The sequence below is a fragment of the Mobula birostris genome, unplaced genomic scaffold, assembly GCF_030028105.1.
Source record: "Mobula birostris isolate sMobBir1 unplaced genomic scaffold, sMobBir1.hap1 scaffold_2267, whole genome shotgun sequence".
NCBI classification, from domain to species: domain Eukaryota; kingdom Metazoa; phylum Chordata; class Chondrichthyes; order Myliobatiformes; family Myliobatidae; genus Mobula; species Mobula birostris.
In genome coordinates this window covers 32075-46952 of record NW_027275315.1, presented here as the reverse complement: position 1 = coordinate 46952, position 14878 = coordinate 32075, and the positions used below count along the sequence as shown (strand labels likewise).

The 14878-nt window shown below is 63.5% G+C and overlaps 2 protein-coding genes across 2 annotated transcripts in view; one reads left to right on the top strand and one right to left on the bottom strand.

Annotated features, from left to right (window-relative positions):
* LOC140192710 (uncharacterized) overlaps positions 1–13803 on the bottom strand; it is a gene marked incomplete at its 3' end in the record, with an annotated part of 28842 nt that extends 15039 nt beyond the window's left edge. The window contains exons 1-10 of the mRNA XM_072250225.1: positions 13799–13803; positions 13486–13542; positions 11053–11109; positions 10451–10507; positions 8973–9029; positions 7344–7400; positions 4747–4803; positions 2665–2721; positions 2063–2119; positions 136–192 (exon numbers count right to left, since the gene is read on the bottom strand). Coding sequence (XP_072106326.1) covers positions 136–192; positions 2063–2119; positions 2665–2721; positions 4747–4803; positions 7344–7400; positions 8973–9029; positions 10451–10507; positions 11053–11109; positions 13486–13542; positions 13799–13803 — 518 coding nt within the window. The remainder of the gene's footprint in view (positions 1–135; positions 193–2062; positions 2120–2664; positions 2722–4746; positions 4804–7343; positions 7401–8972; positions 9030–10450; positions 10508–11052; positions 11110–13485; positions 13543–13798) is intronic.
* Positions 13804–13889: 86 nt separating this feature from the next.
* LOC140192711 (uncharacterized) overlaps positions 13890–14878 on the top strand; it is a 12817-nt gene continuing 11828 nt past the window's right edge. Inside the window, exon 1 of the mRNA XM_072250226.1 lies at positions 13890–13935. Coding sequence (XP_072106327.1) covers positions 13890–13935 — 46 coding nt within the window. The remainder of the gene's footprint in view (positions 13936–14878) is intronic.

Below are 14878 nucleotides of genomic sequence, written 5' to 3'. Positions count from 1 at the left end.
GAGAGGTGTAGGAGACAGTGGGTGTTACAGAGATGGGGAGGGGTGTAGTCACCGGTGGGGGTTATAACGAAGGGGAGGATTCTACAAGACCGGACGAGTCACTGTGGGAGAGACGAGCCTCCCAATACCTCTCACCTGCTGTTCGTGTATCCTGCGTGGTAACATTCGTCACCTGAGTCGGTTCTAAGGATCCTGCGTAATGAATTGTGGAAAAAAAACAGTTAGAATGATCCCTGGATGTGTCTGGAAAATGTTCGGTTCATGCTGAGGGATGGTTGGGGTTGTTAGGTAGGAGGTGATAGCAGAGATTTGGTTGGGTATAGGGTCCGGAGAGTGTCACAGAGATGGGGAGGGGTGCAGGGTCCAGAGGTGGTCACAGAGACAGCGAGGGGTGTAGGGGCTGGAAGGAGTCACAGAGACGGGGAGGTGTGCCGTGGCAGAACTGTGCCACATGGACGGGGTGGGGTGTAGAGACCAGAGGGCTTTTCACCGAGACAGGGAGGAGTGTCATCACTAGAGGGGGTCATGGAGACAAGGAATGCAGGAACCAGAGGGGGGCAGGGAGAGGCATAAGGACCAGAGGGGTACAGGAGGAGGCGTAGGGACCGGGGGGGGGGGACAGGCGGAGGCGTAGGGACAAGAGGGAGACCGGAAGAGGCGTAGGCTCCAGAGCGGGACAGGAGGAGGCGTAGGGACAAGAGGGAGACCGGGAGAGGCGCAGGGACCAGAGGGGGGCAGGGAGAGGCGTAGGCTCCAGAGGGGGGCAGGGAGAGGCGTAGGGACCAGAGGGGGGCAGGGAGAGGCGTAGGCTCCAGAGGGGGGCAGGGAGAGGCGTAGGGACCAGAGGGGGGCAGGGAGAGGCGTAGGGACCAGGGGGGTACAGAGGGAGGCGTAGGGACCGGGGGTGGACAGGGGGAGGCGTAGGGACCGGGGGGAGGGGGGGACAGGGAGAGGCGTAGGGACCGGGGGGGGGGGACAGTGGGAGGCGTAGGGACCGGGGGAGGGACAGGGGGAGGCGTAGGGACCGGGGGGGGGGGGGACAGAGGGAGGCGTAGGGACCGGGAGGAGGGGACAGGGGGAGGCGTAGGGACTGGGGGGGGGACCGGGGGGGGGGCGGACAGTGGGAGGCGTAGGGACCGGGGGAGGGACAGGGGGAGTCGTAGGGACCGGGGAGAGGACAGAGGGAGGCGTAGGGACCGGGGGGGGGGGACAGGGGGAGGCGTAGGGACTGGGGGGGGGGGGACAGGGGGAGGCGTAGGGACCGGGGGGGGGTGGGACAGGTGGAGGCGTAGGGACAGGGGGGGACAGGGGGAAGCGTAGGGACCGGGGAGGGGGAACAGGGGGAGGCGTAGGTACCAGAGGGGGGCAGGGAGAGGCGTAGGGACCAGGGGGGTACAGAGGGAGGCGTAGGGACCGGGGGTGGACAGGGGGAGGCGTAGGGACCGGGGGAGGGGGGGGACAGGCGGAGGCGTAGGGACAAGAGGGAGACCGGGAGAGGCGTAGGCTCCAGAGGCGGGGAGGGAGAGGCGTAGGGACCAGGGGGGTACAGGGAGAGGCGTAGGCTCCAGAGGGGGGCAGGGAGAGGCATAAGGACCAGAGGGGTACAGGAGGAGGCCTAAGGACCAGAGAGGGACAGGGGGAGGCGTAGGGACCAGGTGGGGGCAGAGACAGGGAGAATTCTAGGGACCAGAGGGGGTCAGGGAGAGGCGTAGGGACCAGAGGGCGACAGGGAGAGTCGTAGGGACCACAAGTAAATTGGGAGAGTCGTAGCGACCGGAGGGAGACAGGGAGAGGCGTAGGGACCAGAGGGGGTAGGGAGAGGCGTAGGGACCAGAGGGGTATCAGAGCGATGAGAAGGAGTGTAGAGGGTGAGATGGGTCACCAAGACGGGGAAGGGTGTAGGGTGGGAGGGGGTCATAGTAATGGGGAGAGGTGTAGGAGACGGTGGGTGTTACAGAGATGGGGAGGGGTGTAGTCACCGGTGGGGGTTATAACGAAGGGGAGGATTCTACAAGACCGGACGAGTCACTGTGGGAGAGATGAGCCTGCCAATACCTCTCACCTGCTGTTCGTGTATCCTGCGTGGGAACTGTCGTCACCTGAGTCGGTTCTGAGGACCCTGCGTAATGGATTGTGGAAAAAAACAGTTAGAACGATCCCTGGATGTGTCTGGAAAATGTTCAGTTCATGCTGATGGATGGTTGGGGTTGTTCGGTAGGAGGGGATAACAGAGACAGAAAGTGTACGGTCCGGAGAGTGTGACAGAAATTGGGCTGGGTGTAGGGTCCAGAGGTGGTCACAGAGAAAGATCAGAGGAAGGGAGAGGCATAGGGACCAGAGGAGGACAGAGACAGGGAGAGGCGTAGAGACCAGAGGGGACAGGGAGATGCGTAGGGACCAGTGGGGCTCAGAGACAGGGAGAGGCGTAGGGACTAGAGGGGTATCACAGCAATGCGAAGGAATGTGGAGGGTGAGATGGGTCACAGAGACAGGGAAGGGTGTAGGGTGGGAGGGGGTCATAGTAATGGGGAGAGGTGTAGGAGACAGTGGGTGTTACAGAGATGGGGAGGGGTGTAGTCACCGGTGGGGGTTATAACGAAGGGGAGGATTCTACAAGACCGGACGAGTCACTGTGGGAGAGACGAGCCTCCCAATACCTCTCACCTGCTGTTCGTGTATCCTGCGTGGTAACATTCGTCACCTGAGTCGGTTCTAAGGATCCTGCGTAATGAATTGTGGAAAAAAAACAGTTAGAATGATCCCTGGATGTGTCTGGAAAATGTTCGGTTCATGCTGAGGGATGGTTGGGGTTGTTAGGTAGGAGGTGATAGCAGAGATTTGGTTGGGTATAGGGTCCGGAGAGTGTCACAGAGATGGGGAGGGGTGCAGGGTCCAGAGGTGGTCACAGAGACAGCGAGGGGTGTAGGGGCTGGAAGGAGTCACAGAGACGGGGAGGTGTGCCGTGGCAGAACTGTGCCACATGGACGGGGTGGGGTGTAGAGACCAGAGGGCTTTTCACCGAGACAGGGAGGAGTGTCATCACTAGAGGGGGTCATGGAGACAAGGAATGCAGGAACCAGAGGGGGGCAGGGAGAGGCATAAGGACCAGAGGGGTACAGGAGGAGGCGTAGGGACCGGGGGGGGGGGACAGAGGGAGGCGTAGGGACCGGGGGGGGGGGGGGGACAGGCAGAGGCGTAGGGACAAGAGGGAGACCGGAAGAGGCGTAGGCTCCAGAGCGGGACAGGAGGAGGCGTAGGGACAAGAGGGAGACCGGGAGAGGCGCAGGGACCAGAGGGGGGCAGGGAGAGGCGTAGGCTCCAGAGGGGGGCAGGGAGAGGCGTAGGGACCAGAGGGGGGCAGGGAGAGGCGTAGGCTCCAGAGGGGGGCAGGGAGAGGCGTAGGGACCAGAGGGGGGCAGGGAGAGGCGTAGGGACCAGGGGGGTACAGAGGGAGGCGTAGGGACCGGGGGTGGACAGGGGGAGGCGTAGGGACCGGGGGGGGGGGGGGACAGGGAGAGGCGTAGGGACCGGGGGGGGGGGGGACAGTGGGAGGCGTAGGGACCGGGGGAGGGACAGGGGGAGGCGTAGGGACCGGGGGGGGGGACAGAGGGAGGCGTAGGGACCGGGGAGAGGACAGAGGGAGGCGTAGGGACCGGGGGGGGGGACAGGGGGAGGCGTAGGGACTGGGGGGGGGGACAGGGGGAGGCGTAGGGACCGGGGGGGGGTGGGACAGGTGGAGGCGTAGGGACAGGGGGGGACAGGGGGAAGCGTAGGCACTGGGGGGGGGACCGGGGGGGGGGGCGGACAGTGGGAGGCGTAGGGACCGGGGGAGGGACAGGGGGAGTCGTAGGGACCGGGGAGAGGACAGAGGGAGGCGTAGGGACCGGGGGGGGGGACAGGGGGAGGCGTAGGGACTGGAGGGGGGGACAGGGGGAGGCGTAGGGACCGGGGGGGGGTGGGACAGGTGGAGGCGTAGGGACAGGGGGGGACAGGGGGAAGCGTAGGGACCGGGGAGGGGGAACAGGGGGAGGCGTAGGTACCAGAGGGGGGCAGGGAGAGGCGTAGGGACCAGGGGGGTACAGAGGGAGGCGTAGGGACCGGGGGTGGACAGGGGGAGGCGTAGGGACCGGGGGAGGGGGGGGACAGGCGGAGGCGTAGGGACAAGAGGGAGACCGGGAGAGGCGTAGGCTCCAGAGGCGGGGAGGGAGAGGCGTAGGGACCAGGGGGGTACAGGGAGAGGCGTAGGCTCCAGAGGGGGGCAGGGAGAGGCATAAGGACCAGAGGGGTACAGGAGGAGGCCTAAGGACCAGAGAGGGACAGGGGGAGGCGTAGGGACCAGGTGGGGGCAGAGACAGGGAGAATTCTAGGGACCAGAGGGGGTCAGGGAGAGGCGTAGGGACCAGAGGGCGACAGGGAGAGTCGTAGGGACCACAAGTAAATTGGGAGAGTCGTAGCGACCGGAGGGAGACAGGGAGAGGCGTAGGGACCAGAGGGGGTAGGGAGAGGCGTAGGGACCAGAGGGGTATCAGAGCGATGAGAAGGAGTGTAGAGGGTGAGATGGGTCACCAAGACGGGGAAGGGTGTAGGGTGGGAGGGGGTCATAGTAATGGGGAGAGGTGTAGGAGACGGTGGGTGTTACAGAGATGGGGAGGGGTGTAGTCACCGGTGGGGGTTATAACGAAGGGGAGGATTCTACAAGACCGGACGAGTCACTGTGGGAGAGACGAGCCTCCCAATACCTCTCACCTGCTGTTCGTGTATCCTGCGTGGTAACATTCGTCACCTGAGTCGGTTCTAAGGATCCTGCGTAATGAATTGTGGAAAAAAAACAGTTAGAATGATCCCTGGATGTGTCTGGAAAATGTTCGGTTCATGCTGAGGGATGGTTGGGGTTGTTAGGTAGGAGGTGATAGCAGAGATTTGGTTGGGTATAGGGTCCGGAGAGTGTCACAGAGATGGGGAGGGGTGCAGGGTCCAGAGGTGGTCACAGAGACAGCGAGGGGTGTAGGGGCTGGAAGGAGTCACAGAGACGGGGAGGTGTGCCGTGGCAGAACTGTGCCACATGGACGGGGTGGGGTGTAGAGACCAGAGGGCTTTTCACCGAGACAGGGAGGAGTGTCATCACGAGAGGGGGTCATGGAGACAAGGAATGCAGGAACCAGAGGGGGACAGGGAGAGGCATAAGGACCAGAGGGGTACAGGAGGAGGCCTAAGGACCAGAGGGGGACCGGGAGAGGCGTAGGGACCAGAGGGGGGCAGGGAGAGGCGTAGGGACCAGAGGGGGTACAGGGAGAGACGTAGGCTCCAGAGGGGGGCAGGGAGAGACTTAGGGACCAGAGGGGGGCAGGGAGAGGCATAGGCTCCAGAGGGGGGCATGGGGAGGCATAGGGACCAGGGGGGTACAGGGGGAGGCGTAGGGACCGGAGGGGGACAGGGGGAGGCGTAGGGACCGGGGGGGGGACATGAGGAGGCGTAGGTACCGGGGGGGGGGACAGGGGGAGGCGTAGGGACCGGGGGGGGGGACAGGGGGAGGCGTAGGGACCGGGGGGGGGGGAGGGGGAGGCGTAGAGACCGGGGGGGGGGGGGACTGGGAGAGGCGTAGGGACCAGAGGAGGACAGGGAGAGGCGTAGGGACCAGAGGGAGACAGGGAGAGGTGTAGGGACTAGAGAGAGACAGTAGGAGGTGTTGGAACCAGAGGGGGGCAGGGAGAGGCGTAAGGACCAGAGGGGGACAGGGAGAGGTGTAGGGGCCAGAGGGGGACAGGGAGAGGTGTTGGAACCAGAGGGGGACAGGGGGAGGCTTAGGGACCAGAGGAATACAGGGGGAGGTGTTGGAACCAGAAGGGGACAGGGAGAGGCATAGGGACTGGGGGGCGGCAGAGACGGGGAGAATTCCAGGGACCAGAGGGGGACAGGGAGAGGCGCAGGGACTAGAGGGGGGCAGGGAGAGGCGTAAGGAGCAGAGGGGGACAGGGAGAGGCGTAGGGACCAGAGGGGGCAGGGAGAGGCATAGGGACCAGAGGGAGACAAGGAGAGGCGTAGGGACCAGAGAGGGACAGGGAGAGGCGTAGGCACCAGAGGGATTCAGGGAGAGGCATAGGGACCAGAGAAGGGCATGAGGGGGCGTAGGGACCAGAGGGGGACAAGAGGAGGCGTAAGGACCAGAGGGGGACAGGGAGAGGTGTAGGGACCATAGGGGGACAGGGAGAGGCGTAGGGACCAGAGGGGGGACAGGGAGAGGAGTAAGGACCAGAGGGGGGCAGAGACAGGGAGACACGTAGGGACCAGAGGGAGACCAGGAGAGTCGTAGGGACCACAAGGAGACCGGGAGAGACGTAGGGACCAGAGTGGGACAGGGGGAGGCATTGGGACCAGAGGGGGCAGAGACAGGGAGAAGAGTAGAGGCCAGAGGGGGTCAGGGAGAGGTGGAGGGACCAGAGGGAGACCGGGAGTGTCGTAGGGACCACAGGGAGACCGGGAGAGTCGTAGGGACCAGAGGGAGACAGGGAGAGGCGTAGGGACCAGAGAGAGACAGTAGGAGGTGTTGGAACCAGAGGGAGAACAGGGAGAGGGGTAGGGACCAGAGGGAGACAGGAGAGGCATTGGGACCAGAGGGGGCAGAAACAGGGAGAAGTGCAGGGACCAGAGGGGGACCGGGAGAGTCGTAGGGACCACAAGTAGATTGGGAGAGTTGTAGCGACCAGAGGGAGACGGGGAGAGGCGTTGGGAACAGAGGGAGACCGGGAGAGTCGTAGGGACCAGAGGGAGACGGGGAGCGGCGCAGGGACCAGAGGGAGACGGGGAGTGGCGTAGGGACCAGAGGGAGACGGGGGGAGGCGTAGGGACCAGAGAGGGACAGGGGGAGGCGAAGGGACCAGAGAGGGACAGGGGGAGGTGTTGGAACGAGAAGGGGACAGGGAGAGGCGTAGGGACCAGGTGGGGGCAGAGACAGGGAGAATTCTAGGGACCAGAGGGGGTCAGGGAGAGGCGTAGGGACCAGAGGGCGACAGGGAGAGTCGTAGGGACCACAAGTAAATTGGGAGAGTCGTAGCGACCGGAGGGAGACAGGGAGAGGCGTAGGGACCAGAGGGGGTAGGGAGAGGCGTAGGGACCAGAGGGGTATCAGAGCGATGAGAAGGAGTGTAGAGGGTGAGATGGGTCACCAAGACGGGGAAGGGTGTAGGGTGGGAGGGGGTCATAGTAATGGGGAGAGGTGTAGGAGACGGTGGGTGTTACAGAGATGGGGAGGGGTGTAGTTACCGGTGGGGGTTATAACGAAGGGGAGGATTCTACAAGACCGGACGAGTCTCTGTGGGAGAGACGAGCCTCCCAATACCTCTCACCTGCTGTTCGTGTATCCTGCGTGGTAACATTCGTCACCTGAGTCGGTTCTAAGGATCCTGCGTAATGAATTGTGGAAAAAAAACAGTTAGAATGATCCCTGGATGTGTCTGGAAAATGTTCGGTTCATGCTGAGGGATGGTTGGGGTTGTTAGGTAGGAGGTGATAGCAGAGATTTGGTTGGGTATAGGGTCCGGAGAGTGTCACAGAGATGGGGAGGGGTGCAGGGTCCAGAGGTGGTCACAGAGACAGCGAGGGGTGTAGGGGCTGGAAGGAGTCACAGAGACGGGGACGTGTGCCGTGGCAGAACTGTGCCACATGGACGGGGTGGGGTGTAGAGACCAGAGGGCTTTTCACCGAGACAGGGAGGAGTGTCATCACTAGAGGGGGTCATGGAGACAAGGAATGCAGGAACCAGAGGGGGGCAGGGAGAGGCATAAGGACCAGAGGGGTACAGGAGGAGGCGTAGGGACCGGGGGGGGGGGGACAGAGGGAGGCGTAGGTACCGGGGGGGGGGGGGACAGGCGGAGGCGTAGGGACAAGAGGGAGACCGGAAGAGGCGTAGGCTCCAGAGCGGGACAGGAGGAGGCGTAGGGACCGGGGGGGGGGGGACAGGGGGAGGTGTAGGGACCGGGGTGGGGGAGGGGAACAGGCGGAGGCGTAGGGACAAGAGGGAGACCGGGAGAGGCGTAGGCTCCAGAGGCGGGGAGGGAGAGGCGTAGGGACCAGGGGGGTACAGGGAGAGGCGTAGGCTCCAGAGGGGGGCAGGGAGAGGCGTAGGGACCAGGGGGGTACAGGGAGAGGCGTAGGCTCCAGAGGGGGGCAGGGAGAGGCGTAGGGACCAGGGGGGTACAGGGAGAGACGTAGGCTCCAGAGGGGGGCAGGGAGAGACTTAGGGACCAGAGGGGGACCAGGAGATGCATAGGCTCCAGAGGGGGGCATGGGGAGGCGTAGGGACCAGGGGGGTACAGGGGGAGGCGTAGGGACCAGGGGGGTACATGGGGAGGCGTAGGGACCGGCGGGGGACAGGGGGAGGCATAGGGACCGGGGCGGGGGACAGCGAGAGGCGTAGGGACCAGAGGGGGACAGGGGGAGGCGTAGGGACCGGGGGGGGGGGACAGGGGGAGGCGTAGGGACCGGGGGGGGGGACAGGGGGAGGTGTAGGAACCAGAGGGGGGCAGGGAGAGGCGTAGGAACCAGAGGGGGTCAGGGAGAGGCGTAGGGACCAGAAAGAGACCGGGAGAGGCGTAGGGACCAGAGGGAGACAGGGAGAGGTGTAGAGACCAGAGGGGGACAGGGAGAGGCGTAGAGACCAGAGGGGGACAAGGAGAGGCGTAGGGACCAGAGGGGGACAGGGAGAGGCGTAGGGACCAGAGGGGGACAGGGAGAGAGGTAGGGACCAGAGGGGTATCACAGCAATGCAAAGGAGTGTAGAGGGTGAGATGGGTCACCAAGACGGGGAAGGGTTTAGATTGGGAGGAGGTCATACTAATGGGGAGAGATGTAGGAGACGGTGGGTGTTACAGAGATGGGGAGGGGTGTAGTCACCAGTGGGGGTTATAATGAAGGGGAGGATTCTACAAGACCGGACGAGTCACTGTGGGAGAGACGAGCCTCCCAATACATCTCACCTGCTGTTCGTGTATCCTGAGTGGGAACTGTCGTCACCTGAGTCGGTTCTGAGGACCCTGCGTAATGGATTGTGGGGAAAAAACAGTTAGAACGATCCCTCGATGTGTCTGGAAAATGTTCAGTTCATGCTGATGGATGGTTGGGGTTGTTCGGTAGGAGAGGATAACAGAGACAGAAAGTGTACGGTCCGGAGAGTGTGACAGAGATTGGGTTGGGTTTAGGGTCCAGAGGTGGTCACAGAGAAAGACCAGAGGAAGGGAGAGGCATAGGGACCAGAGGAGGACAGAGACAGGGAGAGGCGTAGAGACCAGAGGGGGACAGGGAGAGGCGTAGGGACCAGAGGGAGACAGGGAGAGGCGTAGGGACCAGAGGGAGACAAAGAGAGGCGTAGGGACCAGAGGGGGACAGGGAGAGGCGTAGGGACCAGAGGGGGACAGGGAGAGGCGTAGGGACCAGAGGGGGCAGGGAGATGCGTATGGACCAGAGGGAGACAAGGAGAGGCGTAGGGACCAGAGGGGGACAAGAGGAGGCGTAAGGACCAGAGGGGGTCAGGAAGAGGCGTAGGGACCAGAGGGAGACCGGGAGTGTCGTAGGGACCACAGGGAGACCGGGAGAGTCGTAGGGACCAGAGGGAGACAGGGAGAGGCGTAGGGACCAGAGAGAGACAGTAGGGGCTCCAGAGGGGGGCAGGGAGAGGCGTAGGGACCAGAGGGGGGCAGGGAGAGGCGTAGGCTCCAGAGGGGGGCAGGGAGAGGCGTAGGGACCAGAGGGGGGCAGGGAGAGGCGTAGGGACCAGGGGGGTACAGAGGGAGGCGTAGGGACCGGGGGGTGGACAGGGGGAGGCGTAGGGACCGGGGGGGGGGGGACAGGGAGAGGCGTAGGGACCGGGGGGGGGTGGGGACAGTGGGAGACGTAGGGACCGGGGGAGGGACAGGGGGAGGCGTAGGGACCGGGGGGGGGGGACAGAGGGAGGCGTAGGGACCGGGAGGGGGGGACAGGCGGAGGCGTAGGGACTGGGGGGGGGACCGGGGGGGGGGGGCGGACAGTGGGAGGCGTAGGGACCGGGGGAGGGACAGGGGGAGTCGTAGGGACCGGGGGGAGGACAGAGGGAGGCGTAGGGACCGGGGGGGGGGGACAGGGGGAGGCGTAGGGACTGGGGGGGGGGACAGGGGGAGGCGTAGGGACCGGGGGGGGGTGGGACAGGTGGAGGCGTAGGGACAGGGGGGGACAGGGGGAAGCGTAGGTACCAGAGGGGTATCACAGCAATGCAAAGGAGTGTAGAGGGTGAGGTGGGTCACTGAGACGGGGAAGGGTGTAGGGTGGGAGGAGGTCATACTAATGGGGAGAGATGTAGGAGACGGTGGGTGTTACAGAGATGGGGAGGGTGTAGTCACCAGTGGGGGTTATAACGAAGGGGAGGATTGTACAAGACCGGACGAGTCACTGTGAGAGAGATGAGCCTGCCAATACCTCTCACCTGCTGTTCGTGTAACCTGCGTGGGAACTGTCGTCACCTGAGTCGGTTCTGAGGACCCTGCGTAATGGATTGTGGAAAAAAACAGTTAGAACGATCCCTGGATGTGTCTGGAAAATGTTCAGTTCATGCTGATGGATGGTTGGGGTTGTTCGGTAGGAGGGGATAACAGAGACAGAAAGTGTACGGTCCGGAGAGTGTGACAGAAATTGGGCTGGGTGTAGGGTCCAGAGGTGGTCACAGAGAAAGATCAGAGGAAGGGAGAGGCATAGGGACCAGAGGAGGACAGAGACAGGGAGAGGCGTAGAGACCAGAGGGGACAGGGAGATGCGTAGGGACCAGTGGGGCTCAGAGACAGGGAGAGGCGTAGGGACTAGAGGGGTATCACAGCAATGCGAAGGAATGTGGAGGGTGAGATGGGTCACAGAGACAGGGAAGGGTGTAGGGTGGGAGGGGGTCATAGTAATGGGGAGAGGTGTAGGAGACAGTGGGTGTTACAGAGATGGGGAGGGGTGTAGTCACCGGTGGGGGTTATAACGAAGGGGAGGATTCTACAAGACCGGACGAGTCACTGTGGGAGAGACGAGCCTCCCAATATCTCTCACCTGCTGCTCGTGTATCCTGCGTGGTAACATTCGTCACCTGAGTCGGTTGCAATGGTCCTGTGTAATGGATTGTGGAAAAAAAACAGTTAGAACGTCCCTGGATGTGTCTGGAAAATGTTCAATTCTTGCTGAGGGATGGTTGGGGTTGTTAGGTAGGAGGGGATAGCAGAGACAGAAAGTGTAGGGTACAGAGAGTGTGACAGAGCTGTGGAGGGGTGTAGGGTCCGGAGAGTGTCACAGATATGTGGAGGGGTGTAGGGTCCGGAGAATGTGACAGAGGTTGGGTTGGGTGTAGGGTACAGAGGTGGTCACAGAGACAGCGAGGGGTGTAGGGGTTGGAAGGAGTCACAGAGACGGGGAGGTGTGTCGTGGCCGAACTGTGCCACGTGGACAGGGAGGGGTGTAGGGACCAGACGGGGTCAAGGAGAGGCATAGGGACCAGAGGGAGACCGGGAGAGGCGTAAGGACCAGAGGGGGACAGAGAGAGGCGTAGGGACCAGAGGGGGACCGGGAGAGGTATAGGGACCAGAGGGAGACCAGGAGAGGTATAGGGACCAGAGGGAGACCGGGAGAGGCGTAGGGACCAGAGGGGGACAGGGAGAGGCATAGAGACCAGAGGGGGACAGGGAGAGGCGTAGGGACCAGAGGGAGACAGGGAGAGACGCAAGGACCAGAGGGGGACAGGAAGAGGCGTAGGGACTAGAGGGGGGCAGGGAGAGGCGTAAGGACCAGAGGTGGACAAAGAGAGGCGTAGGGACCAGAGGGGGACAGGGAGAGGCGTAGGGACCAGAGGGGGACAGGGAGAGGCGTAGGGACCAGAGGGGGCAGGGAGATGCGTATGGACCAGAGGGAGACAAGGAGAGGCGTAAGGACCAGAGGGGGTCAGGAAGAGGCGTAGGGACCAGAGGGAGACCGGGAGTGTCGTAGGGACCACAGGGAGACCGGGAGAGTCGCAGGGACCAGAGGGAGACAGGGAGAGGCGTAGGGACCAGAGAGAGACAGTAGGAGGTGTTGGAACCAGAGGGAGAACAGGGAGAGGGTTAGGGACCAGAGGGGGTCAGAGAGAGGTGTAGGGACCAGAGGGAGACAGGAGAGGCATTGGGACCAGAGGGGGCAGAAACAGGGAGAAGTGTAGGGACCAGAAGGGGACCGGGAGAGTCGTAGGGACCACAAGTAGATTGGGAGAGTCGTAGCGACCAGAGGGAGACGGGGAGAGGCGTTGGGAACAGAGGGAGACCCGGAGAGGCGTAGGGACCAGAGGGAGACGGGGAGCGGCGTAGGGACCAGAGGGAGACGGGGAGTGGCGTAGGGACCAGAGGGAGACGGAGGGAGGCGTAGGGACCAGAGAGGGACAGGGGGAGGCGTAGGGACCAGGTGGGGGCAGAGACAGGGAGAATTCTAGGGACCAGAGGGGGTCAGGGAGAGGCGTAGGGACCAGAGGGTGACAGGGAGAGTCGTAGGGACCACAAGTAAATTGGGAGAGTCGTAGCGACCGGAGGGAGACAGGGAGAGGCGTAGGGACCAGAGGGGTACAGGAGGAGGCGTATGGACAAGAGGGAGACCGGGAGAGGCGTAGGGACCAGAGGGGGGCAGGGAGAGGCGCAGGCTCCAGAGGGGGGCAGGGAGATGCGTAGGGACCAGAGGGGGACAGGGTGAGGCGTAGGGACAAGAGGGAGACCGGGAGAGGCGTAGGGACCAGAGGGAGACCGGGAGAGGCGTAGGCTCCAGAGGGGGGCAGGGAGAGGCGTAGGGACCAGGGGGGTACAGAGGGAGGCGTAGGGACCGGGGGTGGACAGGGGGAGGCGTAGGGACCGGGGGGGGGGGGGGGAACAGGCGGAGGCGTAGGGACAAGAGGGAGACCGGGAGAGGCGTAGGCTCCAGAGGCGGGGAGGGAGAGGCGTAGGGACCAGGGGGGTACAGGGAGAGGCGTAGGCTCCAGAGGGGGGCAGGGAGAGGCATAAGGACCAGAGGGGTACAGGAGGAGGCCTAAGGACCAGAGAGGGACAGGGGGAGGCGTAGGGACCAGGTGGGGGCAGAGACAGGGAGAATTCTAGGGACCAGAGGGGGTCAGGGAGAGGCGTAGGGACCAGAGGGCGACAGGGAGAGTCGTAGGGACCACAAGTAAATTGGGAGAGTCGTAGCGACCGGAGGGAGACAGGGAGAGGCGTAGGGACCAGAGGGGGTAGGGAGAGGCGTAGGGACCAGAGGGGTATCAGAGCGATGAGAAGGAGTGTAGAGGGTGAGATGGGTCACCAAGACGGGGAAGGGTGTAGGGTGGGAGGGGGTCATAGTAATGGGGAGAGGTGTAGGAGACGGTGGGTGTTACAGAGATGGGGAGGGGTGTAGTCACCGGTGGGGGTTATAACGAAGGGGAGGATTCTACAAGACCGGACGAGTCACTGTGGGAGAGACGAGCCTCCCAATACCTCTCACCTGCTGTTCGTGTATCCTGCGTGGTAACATTCGTCACCTGAGTCGGTTCTAAGGATCCTGCGTAATGAATTGTGGAAAAAAAACAGTTAGAATGATCCCTGGATGTGTCTGGAAAATGTTCGGTTCATGCTGAGGGATGGTTGGGGTTGTTAGGTAGGAGGTGATAGCAGAGATTTGGTTGGGTATAGGGTCCGGAGAGTGTCACAGAGATGGGGAGGGGTGCAGGGTCCAGAGGTGGTCACAGAGACAGCGAGGGGTGTAGGGGCTGGAAGGAGTCACAGAGACGGGGAGGTGTGCCGTGGCAGAACTGTGCCACATGGACGGGGGTGGGGTGTAGAGACCAGAGGGCTTTTCACCGAGACAGGGAGGAGTGTCATCACGAGAGGGGGTCATGGAGACAAGGAATGCAGGAACCAGAGGGGGGCAGGGAGAGGCATAAGGACCAGAGGGGTACAGGAGGAGGCCTAAGGACCAGAGGGGGACCGGGAGAGGCGTAGGGACCAGAGGGGGGCAGGGAGAGGCGTAGGGACCAGAGGGGGTACAGGGAGAGACGTAGGCTCCAGAGGGGGGCAGGGAGAGACTTAGGGACCAGAGGGGGGCAGGGAGAGGCATAGGCTCCAGAGGGGGGCATGGGGAGGCATAGGGACCAGGGGGGTACAGGGGGAGGCGTAGGGACCGGAGGGGGACAGGGGGAGGCGTAGGGACCGGGGGGGGGGACAGGAGGAGGCGTAGGTACCGGGGGGGGGGGACAGGGGGAGGCGTAGGGACCGGGGGGGGGGGGGACAGGGGGAGGCGTAGGGACCGGGGGGGGGGGGGAGGGTGAGGCGTAGAGACCGGGGGGGGGGGACAGGGAGAGGCGTAGGGACCAGAGGAGGACAGGGAGAGGCGTAGGGACAAGAGGGAGACCGGGAGAGGCGTAGGGACCAGAGGGGGACAGGGAGAGGCGTAGGGACCAGAGGGAGACAGGGAGAGGTGTAGGGACTAGAGAGAGACAGTAGGAGGTGTTGGAACCAGAGGGGGGCAGGGAGAGGCGTAAGGACCAGAGGGGGACAGGGAGAGGTGTAGGGGCCAGAGGGGGACAGGGAGAGGTGTTGGAACCAGAGGGGGACAGGGGGAGGCTTAGGGACCAGAGGAATACAGGGGGAGGTGTTGGAACCAGAAGGGGACAGGGAGAGGCATAGGGACTGGGGGGGGCAGAGACGGGGAGAATTCCAGGGACCAGAGGGGGACAGGGAGAGGCGCAGGGACTAGAGGGGGGCAGGGAGAGGCGTAAGGAGCAGAGGGGGACAGGGAGAGGCGTAGGGACCAGAGGGGGCAGGGAGAGGCGTAGGGACCAGAGGGAGACAAGGAGAGGCGTAGGGACCAGAGAGGGACAGGGAGAGGCGTAGGCACC